General features: G+C 33.4%; 4 protein-coding genes across 8 annotated transcripts; 1 reads left to right on the plus strand and 3 right to left on the minus strand.

The window, feature by feature from the left end:
* The first annotated feature begins 339 nt into the window (after positions 1-339).
* Positions 340-1,813, plus strand: LOC105146586 (NADH dehydrogenase [ubiquinone] 1 alpha subcomplex subunit 7). 2 transcript variants are annotated; one of them, XM_087405949.1, is made up of 3 exons: positions 340-558; positions 1,083-1,258; positions 1,499-1,653. In XM_087405949.1, the coding sequence occupies exons 1-3, from the start codon at positions 490-492 to the stop codon at positions 1,557-1,559; spliced, it is 306 nt and encodes a 101-aa protein (XP_087262075.1). In that variant the 5' UTR covers positions 340-489; the 3' UTR covers positions 1,560-1,653. The 2 variants fall into 2 exon arrangements, with proteins under 2 accessions (XP_087262075.1, XP_011055237.1); XM_011056935.2 differs by having other exon boundaries at positions 344-558; positions 1,629-1,813.
* Positions 1,801-15,898, minus strand: Pi4KIIIalpha (phosphatidylinositol 4-kinase III alpha). 2 transcript variants are annotated; one of them, XM_011056934.2, is made up of 23 exons: positions 15,749-15,898; positions 14,612-15,005; positions 12,711-13,216; positions 12,284-12,599; positions 11,977-12,039; positions 11,076-11,330; positions 10,765-10,957; positions 10,475-10,685; positions 10,146-10,397; positions 9,706-10,058; positions 7,109-7,529; positions 6,937-7,044; positions 6,661-6,867; positions 6,106-6,382; positions 5,477-5,969; positions 5,271-5,406; positions 4,769-5,098; positions 4,397-4,684; positions 4,062-4,289; positions 3,625-3,971; positions 3,274-3,547; positions 2,787-3,193; positions 1,801-2,624 (listed from the first exon to the last, which is right to left on the minus strand). In XM_011056934.2, exons 1-23 carry the CDS (start codon positions 15,836-15,838, stop codon positions 2,399-2,401), a joined length of 6,375 nt encoding a protein of 2,124 aa, XP_011055236.2. In that variant the 5' UTR covers positions 15,839-15,898; the 3' UTR covers positions 1,801-2,398. The 2 variants fall into 2 exon arrangements, with proteins under 2 accessions (XP_011055236.2, XP_087261947.1); XM_087405821.1 differs by lacking the exon at positions 11,977-12,039 and having other exon boundaries at positions 15,749-15,897.
* Positions 7,541-9,699, minus strand: LOC147910944 (uncharacterized). Its single transcript, XM_087405898.1, has 2 exons — positions 8,040-9,699; positions 7,541-7,978 (listed from the first exon to the last, which is right to left on the minus strand). The coding sequence occupies exon 1, from the start codon at positions 9,437-9,439 to the stop codon at positions 8,204-8,206; it is 1,236 nt and encodes a 411-aa protein (XP_087262024.1). The 5' UTR covers positions 9,440-9,699; the 3' UTR covers positions 7,541-7,978; positions 8,040-8,203.
* A 1,202-nt stretch (positions 15,899-17,100) lies between the features above and the next one.
* Positions 17,101-19,999, minus strand: LOC105146584 (zinc finger HIT domain-containing protein 2). 3 transcript variants are annotated; one of them, XM_011056933.2, is made up of 6 exons: positions 19,264-19,999; positions 18,958-19,201; positions 18,497-18,788; positions 18,171-18,437; positions 17,895-18,098; positions 17,101-17,569 (listed from the first exon to the last, which is right to left on the minus strand). In XM_011056933.2, the coding sequence occupies exons 2-6, from the start codon at positions 19,002-19,004 to the stop codon at positions 17,258-17,260; spliced, it is 1,122 nt and encodes a 373-aa protein (XP_011055235.1). In that variant the 5' UTR covers positions 19,005-19,201; positions 19,264-19,999; the 3' UTR covers positions 17,101-17,257. The 3 variants fall into 3 exon arrangements, with proteins under 3 accessions (XP_011055235.1, XP_011055234.1, XP_087262051.1); XM_011056932.2 differs by having other exon boundaries at positions 19,260-19,999; XM_087405925.1 differs by lacking the exon at positions 19,264-19,999 and having other exon boundaries at positions 18,958-19,249.
* Positions 20,000-20,010: the final 11 nt, after the last annotated feature.

A 20,010-nucleotide genomic window follows, 5' to 3' on the forward strand; every position in this document is an offset into this window, starting at 1 on the left:
ATTCAACTAGATTCATTTGGATTGAAAAACTGCATCTTGTATTCAGAATTTTGAATTGAGCAGTATACATAGAAAAAAAAAGATTATAAACAATGAATTATTTAAAAAAAAAACGAACAAATTTAAAAGTTTTCGAATTCTTAGATTATTTCATTGCGTAAAGAGTCTGATTATTATTAAAGTAGTCACATAAAAAAGTAGGACGAATTTGTCTTCTTATCTTACAATTAATTAAAAATTATACGTTCACCAATTGATGGTATTTTTTAATGAAATAAAAATTATACCGTTTAATATCGAAACGAAATTGCAAAACGTCACGAAGAATCGAGTCGATTCATGTCGCATAGTTATATCGATACTATGCGAGTGTATTTATCAATATTTACTTGTTGAGATTAAGGTTAATAACTGTGACTCTCTACGGAAGTAAATAATATAATATCGTATTAAGTTTAATTATCATATCGATCAATTTACGAAGAAAGCATGCCGGGCTCAGTGGAACACCGGAATGTTACACCATTAATAAATTTTATTCGAGATGTTTGTCGAGGTGTAAGTGATGACATTCGTTCTAATTATATAATCTGCCTTACACTTTTCTGAATTTTTATATACTGTTTTGCATTAGTCTTCAATTTATTAATTCAAATACACACATTTTCTGAAGAAATCGTGTTGTCTGCCTGGAAAATGAGTTATTAATTGTTACATTTATTGAGAGGTTATATCCAGATGTGCTGAATTTAATTTGACTGACGTTTTATGGAAAATTTGTATATTTTTCTTGCAAATTATTCTCTTCTTATTTGCAATATGTTCACATGATTCTTTGATATAGTAATATAATAGAAATTTTGGAGTTTAAAAAGTTGCATTTGTATCGCATATCCTTCATGATAAACTCTGAGAAGTTAAAAACATCAATTAGAAATATCTATTATATTTGAGTAACATATTTTTTCGGCAAAAGATTTTTTTTTTAAGTATTGAGCAAATAATTAAAAAATGTGTAAGTTCCTTTAGTTGTTTTTATATAACAGTTTGATGGTATATGTCTAAAATTTTATTTTTTACAGCGTAAAATCACACTGGCCCATAGATACGCTGATGACCAAGCCAAGCGTACTCAACCTCCACCAAATGTACCAGGTGGTCCATACCACAAAACTTCGCAAATTTACTATTACACTCGAGATGCAAGACGAGAAGTTAAGCCACCGATATTAATTGATGGAGTAAAACAAATTACAGAGTAAGTACATATAGACAATAATTATGTGAAATAATATTAATAATATATTAATGTATAATATATTAATGCATAATATTATAGCATATTAACAATTTTACATTTAAAATTTACATTAAGAGGCCTATTCTATAACTTTTACCAGCTGTTATGATATCGTAATCATTACAATTAAGAATTACAGAATAAGCCTCAGAAGGATTAAAATCAATTAACATGTATATAAAATTTTTTTGCATGCAGCCATATTATCAGAATAATTAAAAAAATTGATTTATGGAAAGAAATAAATTTAGAAATATAAAAAGAAATCCTTTCTTGAATATACAAATTAAACTATTGATGTTAAAGACATTTTCTTGGAAACTTTTAGGAAGGCATCTGTCGCTGAAAAGAAATTTATCACTCCGGGGAAAACCTATAATTGGTGTTCTTAACTTCTCAGAATAAAGCTAACTATTAGTGTTATGTTACAAACATACTGATGTCTATATAACATTGTTCAATTAGTTTGCTTAGCTATTGTATATAGAAAATAAATTAAATTGCTTTCATTTATTTATTTGTTTAATTATTCATTACATCCTCTAAAAATAATCACGCCATAAAATTATAAAGACATAAGGAAACATTAAGCTGAAATAAAAAATGTGTATACATATAGCTCTTGATATTTTACAGAATATCTGTTAAAATTTAATTAAATACTGTTGTAATTGAGAATTAAAATGCATCGCGAGATGAGGATTTCTAAATATGTTGTCATGATTAATTTAATTTTTTATCCATTAACAGTGCATAAATTAATAACAAACAGGAATGTAGTCGTATACAGATGTGCTGCATACGGCAGACATATACATATATAAGCGATCTCTCGTAGATAAATATAATACATTATTACATACATACAAGATTAAACGCTTTCGTAAAATACTAGAAGTAATATTGACACCAATGCATTTGTACAGTTTCACAGTCAGTGGTTATACCGCGATATCTAACAATTGCAGTACAATAAAGTACCTGATTCTAATACAATAACAACAGTCATAGCGAGCATAAAGCGTCGCCTATTAACGATTACACGGACGGGAAAGGAAGAAGGAAAGGAGACGGAGTAGTAAGTTTCCCGACAATAATTCAATATGGGATTTGATTCTGATAATACTGTATCATATCGTAAGTTTTCGTACGGAAGTTGAGGTAGCTGTTACGTATTACATTGATCATAAAGATCGCCGCATCGCGATCGGTGGCGGTCGGCACAAACCGGCTGCGTAGAAGTTTAATAGTTTGCCCGCGGAAACATGGTAATCCTGTGTCGAGCATGAGAGAGACGAGAGAGATGATAGCTTCCTGATAAGGCCTACGAAATAAAAAATATTTAAGGATATATTTAAATTACTACTTATTAAATTAATGGTTCGAGACAGCTTTATATATACCTAAATGTAATCTTATTTTTTTATTGCAATATATAGAATGTAGTATAGATTTTTAAAACGATATTGATGAAAATAATATTTACCTAACTGCGAGGAAAGCCTGCACGCACAGTTCCATAAACCAACGGAACGGCGCAGCTTCCATTTTACCACCCATCACGAGGACCATTTCGTCAGTCAGCTTGATATCGGGCTCGAAGCCCAGATTACCACCGGGCGAGCTCTCGAACATAAAACCGAAATCAATGTGTATGATATGGCCTTGGGTGTCTATCATGATGTTGCCGTTGTGACGATCCTTTATCTGTAGGAGATAGGTAATCACACTGTACGCCGCCATTGACTTGACAAAGTTGCGTCGAACGTTTTGAAACTCCTTGGTTGTCTCGTCGCCATGTTGCGCTATGAAGTATTGATACATGTCGTTGTCCGTTGTACGGCCAAGTTGATCTCTCGACGTTGCATGTGGCACACATTCTATTACACCGCACTAATAACAATATAATTATAAATGAGATATAATCTATCTATCAAAGAGCATATTCATTACAAGAAATCAGTATATCTTACCCCGGGAGCTGTGGCTACCACTCTGTAGGGAAACAGGAAGAGATTCAGCCCAACTTTCTGGAATACATTCTTAAAGATACTGATCACTTGCAGGGCGAGCATGTCTTGTCTGACGTCATCTCCGACTTTGAAAATAGCGGCCTGCCACGTCTGTTCTGTATCTTTCTTGCTGTCGACTTTTCCGTTGGTCGACACTGCTAGCGCTATATTCTCGAGCTCATTGATGCCATATCTCTGTACTTTGAAGCGCGCTAAGAATGGTGCCTTAGCAGCACTGTAATTATAAGATAATTGCATAGTATTTTATGACAGAATTCATATCATTATCTTTTTAACTATCTTAAATCGTACCTTTGCATAGGAGTACCGCTTTGATAATCTATATCGATGACCATTGCTTCGGGATTCGATGGTAGATAGCAACCAGGTTGTACTTGGACTTTTGCTAAAGCATCCAAGCACGCGGCTTTGCGTTCCGGCCCTTTGGGATACGGCCGAATTTCGCCCGAGATGTTAGTAATCTTGTCGAAAAAGTCGAACTCCCTCTCGTAGAACTGTTTTGCTGGGCCAGACAGGGCATTCAGAATATTCTTTGTCAACGAATCTAATACATCGTACAGTACTGGATCTTTCATCTGCTTTTCCTCGTCCATATATACATTAGTGTGCATATTCCATATCAACTGATGTGCCACTACCTAAAACATGTCAAGCCAAAGCACGTTACATTTAATTTTGTTTAATACAATTTAAATTTTACAATTTAAATTTTTCAATATTTATAGTACCTGTGATCGTTTAGCAATCTTCTTAATAAATTCGATTACGTAGCCCATTGAATCGTGACGGACGGCTTGCACTAGTTGAGGTATATAGAAGAGCACGGCGTCGGCGGGGTAGCTGTCTAATACGTGCACCGCGTATTGCGCCGAGATGGGATGATGCGGGAATTGTCGTGAGAAAAATGCCAGTGCTTGAATTGGAGACACTCTTTCCCATGTTAACATATAAACTAACTGAAACAGAATCCAAATTTTATAAATGAGATAACAATCTCTAATAGATCTAAGTAGAGATTGAATAATTTATAACTATTGACGAAGAGTAAAGTTAAAAATCTCACTTCAGGTACATCGTTGAGAAGCGTGTCCGTTGTAACAAGATACTGCAATGCTTCCGACAAATGCATAACTGGTACGGGTTTAAGGCGTACTAAGCCGCAAATCTCTTTGATGATGACCTCATGATTCTTTAATCGCACCGGCAAAAATATGGCCAAAACGGGACTGATCTCCCATGCGAGTCGCGTATATTCTCGCCAGCGATCGTTCATCCCCTTGGCACGCCAATCTGCGATACTTACTTCACCTTGCAACGCGAGTTCTGCTCTTCCGCTGGGATTACGCCAGACCTGAACGAGAAACGAGACTTTCATGTTTGAGAAGCTGATTTTCATTAAAACGCGACAAATTATAGTGATTCATTGAGAACTCACTAGTAACATTTCAATTTCAACCGCTAATAACTCAAGAATCAAATTTCGCTTCTTGATGTAATCTTTCACAAGAACATTGGCATTTACAATTCGTTTGCTGCGATTGCTACGTTTGCTCAATGTATTGGTGCTGGTCGACATAGGCATGGTACTCATCCACACGTTGCTGGAAGATCTTGAGAAGTCGTTTGGCGTAGGAGCCAATGTGGCGGCTAATGAACCAATTGTCTCACTTGGAATCATTGCGGTTGTATAAGTTTGAGATGTCACTATCTCAAATTCATTATCAGCTCCTGTCATCATTAAGTATTTCTTGTCGCTATGCATCACCTGCGGAAATACATAAAACAGAGTTATAAGTGCCAATCGTGATTATAAATTTTATTAAGAAAATAAAAAAGATAATTTCATATACATTTCTATGTTTACGATAATTTATAAATTATTTATTATAAATCAGAACATCTTATTCGCTCTTTAATTTTTAACATGCTGCACTTACCTGCCAAAAACGTATGAGTGTAACTATGTTTTCGCCAAGCTGGTCAATTTCTTGGGTTGGCAACTGACGTTCTCGGCAGAAGTAATCCAGACAATTGGAATAGACACGTTCTCGCAGGACATTCTTACTTAAAGTTCTGCGAAAGTAGATCCAATTATTTTTCCTATCATCGTTATTCACGCGACAATGAAAAAAAAATATATTACCTCGGTAAAACGTCACCTTGCAGCAGTACTAAGCCGCATGAAAGAAGTTTAAAACGCACGCCGACCGCGGCGACATGTCGCGTGATGCCGGGTTCTTCGCCAAATGCACCGACGGTCATAGGTAATGAGCGATGCAGGAGTAAAGCGATCATATCGACTGTCTCCTGGCAACAGTACTTGGCCGTCTCGACGAGCTCCACTATGAAGGTCACCCAGATATCGTGCGGTTTTACATACGGCGGATTAGGACCGAGTTTGCAACCCTCATAGACCGCAAGAGGACTGACCTCCTGCTCGTTCGGTGTAAACAGACCCATTTTCTTATCAACGGTATACTGCCATGCGAGTAACATCTCTTGTAAAAATCGTAACTTTAAATCTGGTCGTACAGTTAAGATCCACTGCCAACACTCGACCGCTGTGGTCATAGCTACAGTCGTGAACAGTTCTATCTGCGAGCATGCAACCGTGTGTAATAATCGTCTGTGTATACCTAAAAATACAAAATCCAATTAGTGCAAATAGAAAAAAAGCTGATCAATAAATTGCATTAACAAATCCAATTTTCTAAAATTAATTGTTTAACTCCATAAGGTTTAAAATTACGAAGTTGATTAGTTTAAATTTACCAGGCATGGATATTAAAAGAGCTGTAGCACGCCAAAGAGCTCCTCGATGGGTGGTATCATCGCGATCCTGACAGGCGCGGCGAACGGCTTCGATCAATCTCTCGACGACTTTATCCCTGCACTCTTCGAGAGTCATTTCCGCAGTTGGCGATTCGGTGCGCGCAAGGGCGAGCATACCCGCTACTTCACCGGCATGCCATGATCTTGTAGACATCATCGATAGCAACCACGAACTCGCGCCCTTTGGACCGCGTGGCCTTTTATCCAAGGAATTTGTCTATTAAATACATTTTTCCGTTAATAAAATTAATATCGAATATAGTTCCAATGCGTTCATAAAGACGAATGGCTAGTATCCGTTTCTATCAATGTAGATTAACTTTAATTTCAGTTCAACTGGTTTTTTTTCTAATTCTTAAAATTAGAAAAAGATTAAAAATGAATTGAAAATTAAAATTGAACTATATTGATAGAAACTATTGGTGGAATTATATTAAGATAATTCTAAAACTCAAAGTAAAACGATGTGTGATACGTTGAAACATTATTACATACATTTGCTGGAACTATTGTGGGAATCGCAGTATCCACAAATTCAAGGACTGAGTCAATGGCCAGTGACAAACCAGAATGATTTCGCATGCCGGAAGATGGTATTTGATTAATGTATTCTTGTAAATGCGACTTGGTAGCTTGCGGCGCCCACTTCATGGCTTCCTGCACAATGCCCTTGCATCTTGCGGTAAAATCCTTCACGATAATCTGCAATTCACACAACATTATAGAAATTATTTTTTATTTTAACAAGTAAAGCGTATATTAACATCATACTTCTCTTGCTTCAAGAGTATTCATCAACTCGATGCTATAAGGCGTGCCAGGTATTCTTAAGCTAGGAGTTTCTTCATTTGGATCAAGTTGTAATGAATATGATAAAATCTGCAATGATCATATAGTAAAGAAGTCTGGTAAAGTATAGAGTACAGTAAAATGATAAATATACCTGTAATATGTCCAACATACTCCAAAGAACTTTGCAGTTCCACAACAGATGTGGAAAAGCGTCCACTAAAGCACTGAGATATTTATCTGCCACCCGCCTGATCAGCTTGTGTACGTGATTGAAACGCACCAACAGAAATTGCGCGTGATTCTCAAGCTCCTTCTCACGTTGCTCGTCCTTCGGTTTACGTTGCATCACATCTTTGAATCTTGCAAATACAGAATCCGCTATACAGCATATGCATTGCCACATACCGCTCTTGTCCTTCTGTAAATCGGTGTCGCATAAGTATTCCATTATTGGTTGCAGACTCGGTTCAGAACTGTTAGCCACCCGTAAAGTCTCTGACCAATAGACGGAGAGCAAGTATGTGCACTGCGCAAACTGTAGTTTAGTCACATATGCTGATATGTCGTTTGTACTGAAAAAAAAAAATTACAGAAATTTCAAAGCAAGTTTGGAAAATTTAGAAAAATATGAATATTTGATTATTATGAATATTTGATAATAAAATAAAGAGTATAAGTTTCTTAATTAAAAATAGAAAAATGTCCATGTAAAAATATAAAACATTCTTCAAACACATATAAAAAATAAGAGCATAAAAAACCACAGCACAAGTTATAGTTTGTGATATATAATTATTATTACATTAATTAAAACATTAAACGTTTCGGCCACAATCTGGCCATCTTCAGTAATTCAATAATATTCTTAAAACGCAGAGTTACATCTAGTTGACATTAAATTCAACAGTCGAGAGTTGTAATTAAATAAACATGTTCTTTTGTATGTGAAGATGCTTCATGCAGTAATGTTACACCGTCAATTGTCATATCAAGAAAAGTGTAGAACAAGAATTTCCAGATTCTAAATAAAATTGTATATATTAAAATCTTCTAGTCGGAATATAAAGAAATAGAATCATTACCTGTTTTACAGCAAAAAAACCAAACGATGAATCTCGAATATTTCTTTTACACAGTTAGAATTTTGTCGTGACATTATGTGTTGTTATTTGTCCTATCATATATTTTATATATCCACTATTTATATATCTGAGTCAAAATTTTTAGAAAGTTCTAGAATTGTTTATTAACAGAAAGAGACATCCTTTTTTAGAAGAGGAAAATAAACCTCAGGCAAACCTTCCGTGTCACTTTGCTTATTGATACCACTTGTTTGTCCTTTTATATGTATCATTTCTGAAATTCTTCTTTTCGCTAAAGATTGTTCTCTATCTAAAATTCTTATATTATCCCAATCCAATTCATGCATCTCATTCATACGGTGACGTGAAACCACAGAAATTTCGGAAGAAGGTTTTCTTATATCAGCCTTATGTTCTTTAATCCGAGTTTTTAATTTCCTTTTGGTTTGGCCAACATAAGACGATTCACAGTTTAAGCAATTAATTTTATAAACCACTCCGCATTGGTCATCCTTAGGCAAAGAATCCTTTCCTGTCTTAATAAATGTATTCAATTTATTCATAGGTTTATAAGCTATATTAAAACCGTACATATGTGAAAGTTTTTTAAATTTTTCCGAAACTTTGCCCAAATATGGTATCGTGAAAAATTTTTTTGAAGTAACATTAGAGTCACATTCATTATTAATTTCTTTATGATTTTGATCTAAATTAGTTCTGTTTTCCAACGTTTTAATTCTATTATTTATTGTAGAAAATATAAACTTTAAAGGATAACCATTACTTAGAAACGTGTGAATTAATTCAGAGATGTTTTTTTCATGAAATTTAGGATGGGATAAGAATAGAATTCTATCAAATTGTCCAATAATAACTCCCCTTTTGTGTTCTAACGGATGATTCGAAAAATAATTAAGATATCTCCCAGAATTGGTAGGTTTTTTATAAATATCGAAGATGATATTTCCTTCCTGTCTCATTAATTTAACATCTAGGAAATGTATGCCGTTATCATCGCCAAAGTCCACAGTAAATTTAAGCCTTTCATGATATGAGTTAAACAATTCTAGAACTCCTTCCACTTTTTCTTTGTGTATAGCTAATACAATATCGTCCACATAACGAAAATAAAACGATGAATTAATGTTATTCTTGGTAATGATTTCTTGTTCAAAATCTTGTAAAACAATGTTCGCCAGTATGGGGGACAAAGGAGAACCCATTGGCATGCCAAAAATCTGTTTAAATATTTTATTATCAAAACTAAAAAATGTAGAATTAATTATAATCATAATTGCTTTGATAAATTCATGTAAAGGAATCGAAGTCTTATTCTCCATAAGATTCCACCTGCGTTCAATGCTTTTTGATACTAATTCGATCGGAATATTCGTGTACATGGAGACCACGTCAAATGATATAATACTAAAATTTGTATCAATTGCTTTACCATTGAGTTTATTTACTAAATCAAAGCTATTTTTAACGAAACTGAAATTTTTTATATTATTATTGTCAATGATTTCCTTTAAGAAAGTCGCCAGTGGATGGTTTATGCTCTTATTTTTTATATGTGTTAATATTAGAACCACGTTAGTTTCAAGATATTCTTCAAACAATTGGTATTATTAGATAATAGAATCGGAAGATTAAAAGTAAATCATACCGAGTGCTTATCTTCAATATTTGACTCCGCAGCTCTTGTAGCTCATTCAACGAGACACTGTCGTTGCGCACCGCCGATGTATACTGCAACTCTCGCATTTCCAGACGGGCACTGGTCTGAGAAATAAGGTAAGGTGACTTAACGGCGATTTCCTTAACGCCCTCATGCCATTCGCATGGCCACAATCTCGAGGAATGATCTGTGGCGAAACCCATTATTACGCAGTACAACCAAAAGTCCTTAAACAGCTTTAGAAGTCGTTTCTGTGGATGCCTGATTGGCGGTAGACGTCGCATTAATATCGCAATCACGGGGATGAGAACTCCTAGATTTCCGGCGCTATTAGCTGTTTTCTGTATATGATATAGTATATTATATGAAATAATATTTTCTAATTATTTCTGACATTTTGTCAAGATGAACTAGTTTAAGTGATTTACCGTCGCGATACTATTCGGCATCTTATCGCTGGCACGTTTGCCCTCAAGACCCAACTGCACGAAGAGTTCTAGAAGATGAAGCAATAAATCGTCCAATTCCGATTCACCCTGCAAATTCGCCGCTATGTTTGCTAAGGCATTGGTAACCGCCTTGGAAACATGACAGTACTGTTTGCGATCGTCGCTCGCAGCATATGTTGCTGTACTCGATCCCAACGACATGGAGAACATCTGCATTATTCCTTCATAAATCTGCATAAAAAAATCACAATAATAGTTATATAAATAATGTTATAAGTGACTCTGAATATTACGAATGCTGTTCACACCTTTGGTTCGCACTTAGCAATAATCATGCAACCCAATTGATCCACTATGAGGAAATCGAGATCGCTGGGAGTGCGGCAGAAGAGCTGTTGAAAAAATGGGAAAATTGTGCGCATCGTTTTCGGGGTGTCCTTTAGCGCCACGGCGACGTGACCCAACATAATCACGATGTTCTTTGACACCACTTCGTTCTTCAACTTCTCATCGCTCTCGCTGAAATCAAGTGAAAATTACAATTTCGCTTTAACATGTGTTGATTAGAAAAATTGTAAATTCTTTCAATGAAAAGTACCCGTCGGATATGTCCGCAGTGTATAATCTGTTCGAGACACTGGCCACGAGCGCTGGAACGCAGTCCGGGTTCACGGAATGCGCGGCTTCCAGAGCGATGCAGAGATTGCCGATGGCCGCGTCGCGAAGTTTCTCAAACGCTGTGTGTACTGATGACGTCGTCTGCTTTGAATCACTTATTTCCTTTCCTTGGACTGTTAAAACATGTATATATAATACATCTGCTAGAATAAATCTATAGAATCTATAGAATAAATAATAACTTTAAGATTAATTAAATTAATGATATCTATAGTAAAGTAATTGCTTTACCCAGCACTTTAAATTGATGTTCCTTCATGGAATATTCACTGTGCTGTCGATATAGCTTCAAAAGAATTGGCGATGGTGCGATTAGGAAGTCTCGTAAATAATATATAGATGTGCTGGCTATGTTGGGAAATTTCTGTGCCAATTTTCCCAATCCTTCAAGACAAACCATCAGCAATGGCATGTGCGCCAATACAAGCTTGGGCCCATGATTGGAATTAATCTTCTCCACGAGTCGTCCGCATAAACTATCCGCACCTGTGAATTAACAAACTCTCTGCAGATGAATATAAATATGTGAATATGTATAAATATATATAAAATGCGTTTTGATATTATAAAGTTTGATATTATAAAATTATTGATTGTTATTTAGACATGGTACATGTAAAAATGCTTTGTAAATATCCCTTCGTGCATAAATATATCTGTATATGTAAAAAATATATTCTGAAAAATTAATATAAGAGAAAGTTTTCTACAAAATTTCATAAGAACAACATTCACAAATTTCAGATCTTACGCACAATGAAAAAAATATTAGGAACAGACTAAACATTAAATATTAAAGAAATAAAGAATTAAGAATAAAAATTAAATGTAACGCACAATAAATACAAATAAGATATAATATGTCTTATATTTTATTTATACGTTGTGCATTCAATCTCTATATACTTAATATCTCTATATACCTAATCTTTTTATTTTTCTAATATTTAATATTTATTCCTGTTCCTAATGTTTCTACCATTGTGCACAATCTTACATTAACAGTTTATCTATTATATCAATCAAACATATTGCGAGAGATTATTATCGTGCTAAGCAAAGATATAATTGTTAGTAATTATTAATAGCCGACATGTTAACGAGAATGTAACACACGGGTAAATTAATATACCCTTGCCGATCAGCATTGAACTGATATCTGCGAACAGCGCGGACAAATCATATTCGCCGGATACTGGAAAAATAACGTGAGAGCTTTAAAAGATCTGTGAGTGGGCGAGTATCGCGTGATCGAAACAGACATTGATATCTCGCGGACACACTGTCCATGCACCTAGAGTTATGAATATAATCATGAAACTCTTCCACAGTGTACAAATTATTTACTCTCATGAGTGCGGTGCTCCTAATTTTAGTAGAAGACACTTCCGCGGCTTGTGATCTCTGTTTCGTCAGCGACAAATAGAGCGTCACCTCACCTGTTTCATCACCAATTGCCCAGACCAGCAGATCCACGCACGCGGAGTTGGCCATTACATTCACCTTAAAGCGATTCACGGTCCGGAAATTCGTGTCGATGTCTTCACGCTCGCTCGCGTCATGCTGCCGTGATTGCAGTTCCGTTTGACCCGAGAGAAACAAGCCCTTCACGAACTCCTGCACGTCTCTCGTGAATGGGGCCGGTAAATCGCGCTGATTTTGTAACAATTCGCGCAACAGAGCCACCATCACTAGATTCATCGTCTCGCTGAACGTACGATATGGAAAAATATGTACTTGACCAGAATTGTACACCTGAAAAAAAATTGCAAAAACAATTAGGATAATATATACAGATATGAATAAAAATATAATTTTTTATCTATACAAATAAATAAATATAATCATGTATAATATGAAACTTACTTGCTGCGCTTCTTCGTCTAGAAATGTCAAGATCTCCTTAGTAAGTAATTTTTTGGCCAAAGCTAGCACACTCTGTAAATGCACCACGGTAAATTGCATCCCGGCCCTTCTTTCGGGGCTCTCGTTACAACGCATCTGTGGAAACTGATTGAAACTCGATCCATAACGGCTAAAGAAATACGTCGTTGGATCGTACGGAACTGATAAGAAGGATTGCAATGACGGTCTTTTGCCGCAGTTATAATCGTGACTGTCATAGCCTGGAAATGCATTGTCAAGACAAGAATTAAAATTGCCACTCAGAGATCGTGGAATGATGGGCCTGAAGTTTGAAAAACTGTGCTGTTTCTTATCGGGCATCAAGCGATTTTCCATGCTGCCCACCGGTGAAGGTGTTTCTCGTCGTGGAAAAATGCGGCAAAGCAACGGTGGATCCGTACATGCAAAGCGACCCATTGATCTTGCCAGACCGATTAGTACCGGAACCAGACATTTGCATAGTGATACTGAAACAATACGTAATATCAGAACGGATTTCTTTTATTAATGTAAAACATATCTTAAAATAACAGCAAAGTATAACATTTATAATTAAAAAATGTACTCTATAATTGAAATACAATTAAAATTTTTTCTTCTATTTTTTCAAATTTTAATTCAATTTTTCTGCTAATGCAGTTTATTTTCAAATATAATTTTTATTTTTCAGAAATTATTATTTATGTGTCCTCAATTTTGATTGTTGCAAAATCAAAACATACCGCTCTAAAAAAAAATGTTTGGTTGAAAATGGAATCAGAAAATTCTAATTATATCAATCAGAATTCTGATTATCTTAATTAGAACGAGAAAATCTCTTAACGGCATGTATCACAACGCAAGATATTCGTAACGAAAATTTTTATATTTTAATTATGTAACAATTGGAAAAATAAACGTTTCGACCTTAAATTAGGTCATCTTCAATATTACGAAATTACAAATAATTCTGAATAACGTATATAATACAATATCACAGAATAATATAGAGTTTAAAATGCCGAGTTATAAATTGTAAGAAAAATTTTTCAAATAATAATGTTCACAACAAGTTATCTTTGCCGAGTTAAATCTTCAAAGAGAAAGTAGTCGAATAATATGTCGTAATCTTGTTAAACTATTAGGTGTTGGAATTAATTCGTAGCGTTTTACAAGTGATGGGAAGTACTTTCATTAATGTATTTTTTAATGCTCATGTGAAATAAATAACATTCTTTCATTAAAAACGCTACGAATTAATTCCAACACCTAATATTATTAAAATTCAGTCAATCAGTCCGCTAGTCCTCTTTCGTTATTCATACATAATTTCCAGATTCTATGTACAATAATTTTTATGAGTCCTATCAGGATGTGGTGAACTTATGTTAACGAATAGAATATCAAAGATTATATGTATCTTAATTAGAATTTTAATAGATTTAACCAGCGAATTCATTTTCAACTAGAATTTCATTAATCCAACATTTTTCTCAATGCATTTGTATTTCAATACATCTATTAATATTAAAATCACCAATTTGGCTCCACTAATCATAAATTCGATTCTTTTTTAGATACATAAAATATTATTAGGTGTTGGAATTAATTCGTAGCGTTTTACAAGTGATGGGAAGTACTTTCATTAATGTATTTTTTAATGCTCATGTGAAATAAATAACATTCTTTCATTAAAAACGCTACGAATTAATTCCAACACCTAATAGATACATAAAAATGTGAATAATAATATATAAATACAACAATAGAAATAATTCTAATATCAAAATAATTTCACTAAAAAGGAATGGTGAGAAATGAACAAATTAGCACCTTCACAGTTCTTGTAGAATATCATTGGTGATTATAGTGTTAATACTTACTCTTTGCTTGCAAGCCCCTATTGCTATTTTGATCTTTGTATCCGCGTATTAGATTGGTCAGAACAGCGAGTATCTCGACCTGCGTCGAGATGATTTCTTCTCGTACCGGTTCGCACCTGGCCGCCACGTCACTCAGCAGTGTGTTCAGACAGAAGCTGAAACGTTCCGCAACTGGTACCCGTTCGGCGAGCGAACATTTTACCTCGTCCCGCCACACCGCCTTTGGAAGACCACGTAATAATCTCAAGAGATAGGGCAAAATTTTATCCCGGTGTTGCAGACCAGACTCCAAAAAATAAATCCCTAATGCAATAGTCGCATCCTGACCCCTCTGATCCAGACGAAATACACCCTGAGCAGAATCTTGCGGACATAACTTGTACAATTTTGCTACCTGTAATTAAATGTAAAAAATATTACTTTTATCTCTTGATAAAAAGTATATTAATGGTTAAGAAAAATAAAATGAGATAAGCTTTTTTAAAAGAGAGAAAATCTTATAAAATATTTAAAAATATATTGCATCATATTTTAATAATTTATATTCTAATTAATACGATAGAGAATGCTAATATTAATATTATGCATATAATTATTACATAAAATATGTATGTATATATAAAATAATATAAAAAGTATATAATCTTATATTTTATATACTTCATATATTTTATATTTATTATATATAATCTTGTATTTTATCAAATTTATATTAAATAATATATTATAATCTTATAAAATGTCGATTTCTCTCTGTATTTTACAAATAATTGTATATTTATCATGTAATTTTGACATATTACGTTGACTGCGTAATTTCTAGAGTGTATAATATTTTTGTACACCGCGGCAAAAATATATGGTTACTTTTCTAAGACCTTTTTTAAAGTCATTATGTAAGCTGCAATCATAATTTTTTATAAGACAACGTTAATTATTACGCATCGCAAACTATAATTTTCAAAAATGGCATGATATTCTTGTGGATTATGTCATAACATGAAATGTCAGGACGTCAGCTGATATTTCCTGTTGTTAACCGTGATAAAATCGATGGAAAACGTGGAGTGCGATAAGTGTCCGTAATTAAAAAATAGACGTTCAATCGGAGGATTCTTTCGAGAAGATTTTACTTACTTTTTCCCATGGCGTGGGTTTGATAGCGGCCAAACATCTTGCCAATTGTTGGACGGCGTTTGAGAAAAACAATCTTTCGTCCGCCATCATCTTGCAGTCGACTGAGCCGTCTGATCCAATCTGGCCAATCGCCAATTCGCCCAGTATTGCCACTCAGGACTGTGTAAAGGAGAGGGGCATAACATGCACTTCCAATGCTAAGGGACTCCGAATTTTTTTTATTTAAATATATCTATTTTATATTTATTCTTTCTATCTAAATTTATCTCTATTCAAATTAATTTGCATGTGCAAATACTCTTCTTTTTTTTCTAGTACACAAATCTAATACGAAATTTGTATTTTTTTTTTGGCTGATCGCTAAACATATAAATAATATTTATTTATATTTTATTTATACTTCACGAAAGTAGAAAGTAATTTAAATTTCATGAAATCCTATGTGGGTGTAAAATTTAAAGAGAAATTATACATTGATAACAATTTTTTACTTAACCAAATAGCTTTTATATTTAACTTTCTGACAGAGCCATATAATTAGTGGTCTGCTATAATTTTAATTATACCATTTTGTTATATTTTCTGAACCCCAGAAAGCTTTTATAAAATTTATAAACAGGTAGGGCCCCATTTTTACTTTTGTAGTAAAGTCCTAAAAGTTCTTCGCACGGCCCTGTCGGGCTCTGATTGACAGCACAGCTATAATAATTCGTGGAATTCATCGCGATTATCGACAAACGTCATGTCAGTACAGTAACATCGTCTGCTAGCATCTGGGTTCGAAGTAACAAAAACACATAAAAAGAAATATAAAAAAGATGCCATTCAGAAAAGTGATTAACAGGAAAATGTATATAAGTACATGAATAAAGTGTTGATCAATGAAGTATTATAAATGTGTATAAAACGCAGAAATAAAATATCTTTATTTTCTATCAGGATTAGTTATTTTTGCATACTTCTAGTGAAAATCTTTTATAGATAATTTTTCAAAATTGTTATGTAAATTTTAAAATTCCTGAATAATTTTATAACTTTTTAGGAAATCTCAGTTTTTTTTATACAAATTGAAACACTTTTCAGAAGTGTTCTGAATTACACATCTTTTTAGATTTCTTTGTAAGTGAAAAAAAATTTTGAAATATTTTAAGATTTCCAAAAATATCTCATTCTATAATTTCTGATTTATAATATTCTCTAATTTATTTATTTTTTTATAAACTCTAAAAAAGTTTAAAGTACTTTTTAGAAAATTTCATAAATTCAAAATATGACAAATTATTAAAAATATTAAGATATTATGAGAACAGGGATAAGCATCATACGTCTATACATGTCCATGTGAAAAGATCTTAACAAAAGCCACTTCATTTATTTTAAAAAATAAAAAAATATCTATCCAAATAAAAATTTTGAATTTACTATAGAGTATATTATTTTTCATATTTTAATAAATAATAACAAAGAGCATCCTGAGTACCAGTTTTAATAAATAACTTCATGTTATATTTATAAGATTTCTGTCCCAGCACTTTTCACCCATGATAAATAATACTCTAGCTTTTTTAAACATAAAAGTATATTCTTTTTCGATAGACTTATGTCGTTGCTAAGTTTCTGTGAAAATTTCTTTGTGAATTCCCGATTGTCACTCTTCCCAGTTGAAATTTCTTTCTTCGCTGCTGTCAGTAACCGATGAAGCTCAGAAAGTGCCGCGGATGTATAAATGGTTTTCATTTCAACGCCTGGTCCTTGTAAAATGGAAGCACCAGCTTCTCTTAGTGCTGTTATAGTTTGTTCATCTTGTGGCAACCAATCGACCTATAATATATATATATATATATATATATATATATATATTAAAGTATATATTGAATAATAATATACCCTGGTGAAATTTTTTTCAAAATACTTTTCAGAATTTTTAAATAATTTTATCTTTCGAAAAATTTCTCACATCCTTTATACAAATTCAAACTTTTCAAAAGTTTTGAAAAAGCATACACTTTTACCAAAATTTTTCATATTTTGAATTCTGAAATATTCTAAGATTTTTCATTTTGAAATATTTGATAAAATCTTACAAAATCTGAAAAAGTATTAAGATATTTAAGATTTTTTTTTAGAAATTATATGAACTATTCACATTTTTTATGTTGTCTACAACGGATTCAATTGCCGAATCCATATCTTTGAAGATTTTATTATTTCTCATGTTTTCACAAATAATCAGAAAAACATGGGCAGCTTCCTCAGCACAGTTTAAATAATCTCCAATATAGTAAAGAGCAACATATGAATAAGCATATATCACATTTGTCACATTAAAGGGTACAAAAGGAGACGCTTTCTAAAAAAAAAAGAAATAAATAAAATTAAGTCATATATTTTAACTATAAATATTAATTTTATTATTACCAACCTGCAATTCGTTAAATAATGGTACATCTATCAAATCAGGATATTTTAAATCGTTATAAGCATCCTTAATGTCCTCTTCAATTGGCTGAATTAATTTTTTTTCTATACGACAAGTCCACCATGGCACCCATTTAGGCAACAGCTTTTCTGCTTCTCCATTTTTTATCAGTGCTTCAAATTCTTGCCTCTCTGCTTCAGATAAGGCTGACCAGAGCTCATTCGGATCTTCCAAATTAACATTCTGCAATCTGGTTTCCAAATCAAGAAGCTGAAAGATATATTTATAAGAATGAGCATCATTAAATCATAAGAAACGATTTTTATTACTTCTTGCTCATCATCGGAATCCAATGGATAATCCTCTCCACTGATGCTTTCCTCATCTGAATTATTTTCCAAGATATCATTTTCCATGTCAGCCTCGTGTACTCTCTTAAGGATTTCCATCATTTTTTGTCTAGCAACTGGATCATTCTCCTGAGACTTTAACTCATCCTCAATACACTGCCTATAAAAGCTCTCGGAACAATCCGTATGCGTATCTGACTTATAACATTCAGCTCCGCAATAGCCTATACCACATCGTGGACAAGTATACAAACGTTTGCGCTTGCTGCATCTAATATGAAAAGAAAAATATATGTTGTACACAATGCAAATAAAAGTGTTTACAAAGCGTTTATTTGGTTTTCACAAGATCTTAGGTTTAATGTAACTTAGCAATTTCGTATAAATACTTTTTTATAAAATACTATAATTAAATATATAATATAAAACGCTGAACTTACAATTCGCAAATAGTAGTGGTCGAACTTGTGCCAGGAGTCTCCATCATTTCAAATCCTGGGAGTTTTTAGAATTGATTCAATCAACTGACTTTTGCACCTCTCTTTGAGGTTATATACCTGAATTTTTAATATTATGTTACTTTTAAATTACTTTGTCAGCTCCTTGATGTAATTAAATATAATTCTGATCTTCTCCCAGTGATTTTCATTGATTAGTTCGAAATCTTCTTACATTATACAATCTCTGGAAGATAAAAAATAATGTAGAAAAGATTAATATTATCAACGACGCGCTATTTTACCGACTGATTCAAGGACGCAGTTCTTCGTTATGTAACAAGATGTCAGCTCGTGTATTATTTTCTATGTTTTTCCCAAATTCTTTCTTTTTCACTTTCTCCAATAAAAGGCTAAATGAAAGGCTATTGAAAGACTTCCTGCACAAGTTTTACTTTTTCAATCAAAAAGGTTCTTTCTTATTTAGAGTCTGTGGAAATCGTATTAAGACCGAGAAAAGGAATTTGTAAAAATCCAGATAGATACGTGTGAGTCATGAGGATTCATGGTTAGGAAACTTCTACAACGTATATAACTTGCTTTAGAATTCGTTTATTCTTTCCATAGAGCTGAACTTTTCGGGCTTTTTCCTCTTTTTCTCGTCAGTATCTAATTGGTCTAATTATATACCGTCTCACTTTAAATAAAAATGTACGCATTACATACTGCAAGAGACAGACTTTATATGTTTGACCATTCTCAGGTTTATATATAGAATTTGCATAAAGAAAATACGACATTCAATTCGATTTATCGTGTACTTTAGACTTAGCAGCTGAGCAGTAGCAGCTAATCACACAAAAAGGAATTAACAGAGAGAATTGCAATCGTGTGTTCCACTGGTAACAATCGGTGCATTGTACTTTCGATTTTTCCGCTTTTCTTTCCTTTCTCTTTTTATTCCGCGATTTTAAATCAAAAGCATGCGACTTGACTACTGACGTATACGCATCAATATGCGCGATAAGAACCAGGCATTGCCGCATCGCATTATCG

The sequence above is a fragment of the Acromyrmex echinatior genome, chromosome 1 (genome assembly GCF_024713525.1).
Source record: "Acromyrmex echinatior isolate Ae372 chromosome 1, ASM2471352v2, whole genome shotgun sequence".
In the NCBI taxonomy this organism is placed as follows: Eukaryota; Metazoa; Arthropoda; class Insecta; order Hymenoptera; family Formicidae; genus Acromyrmex; species Acromyrmex echinatior.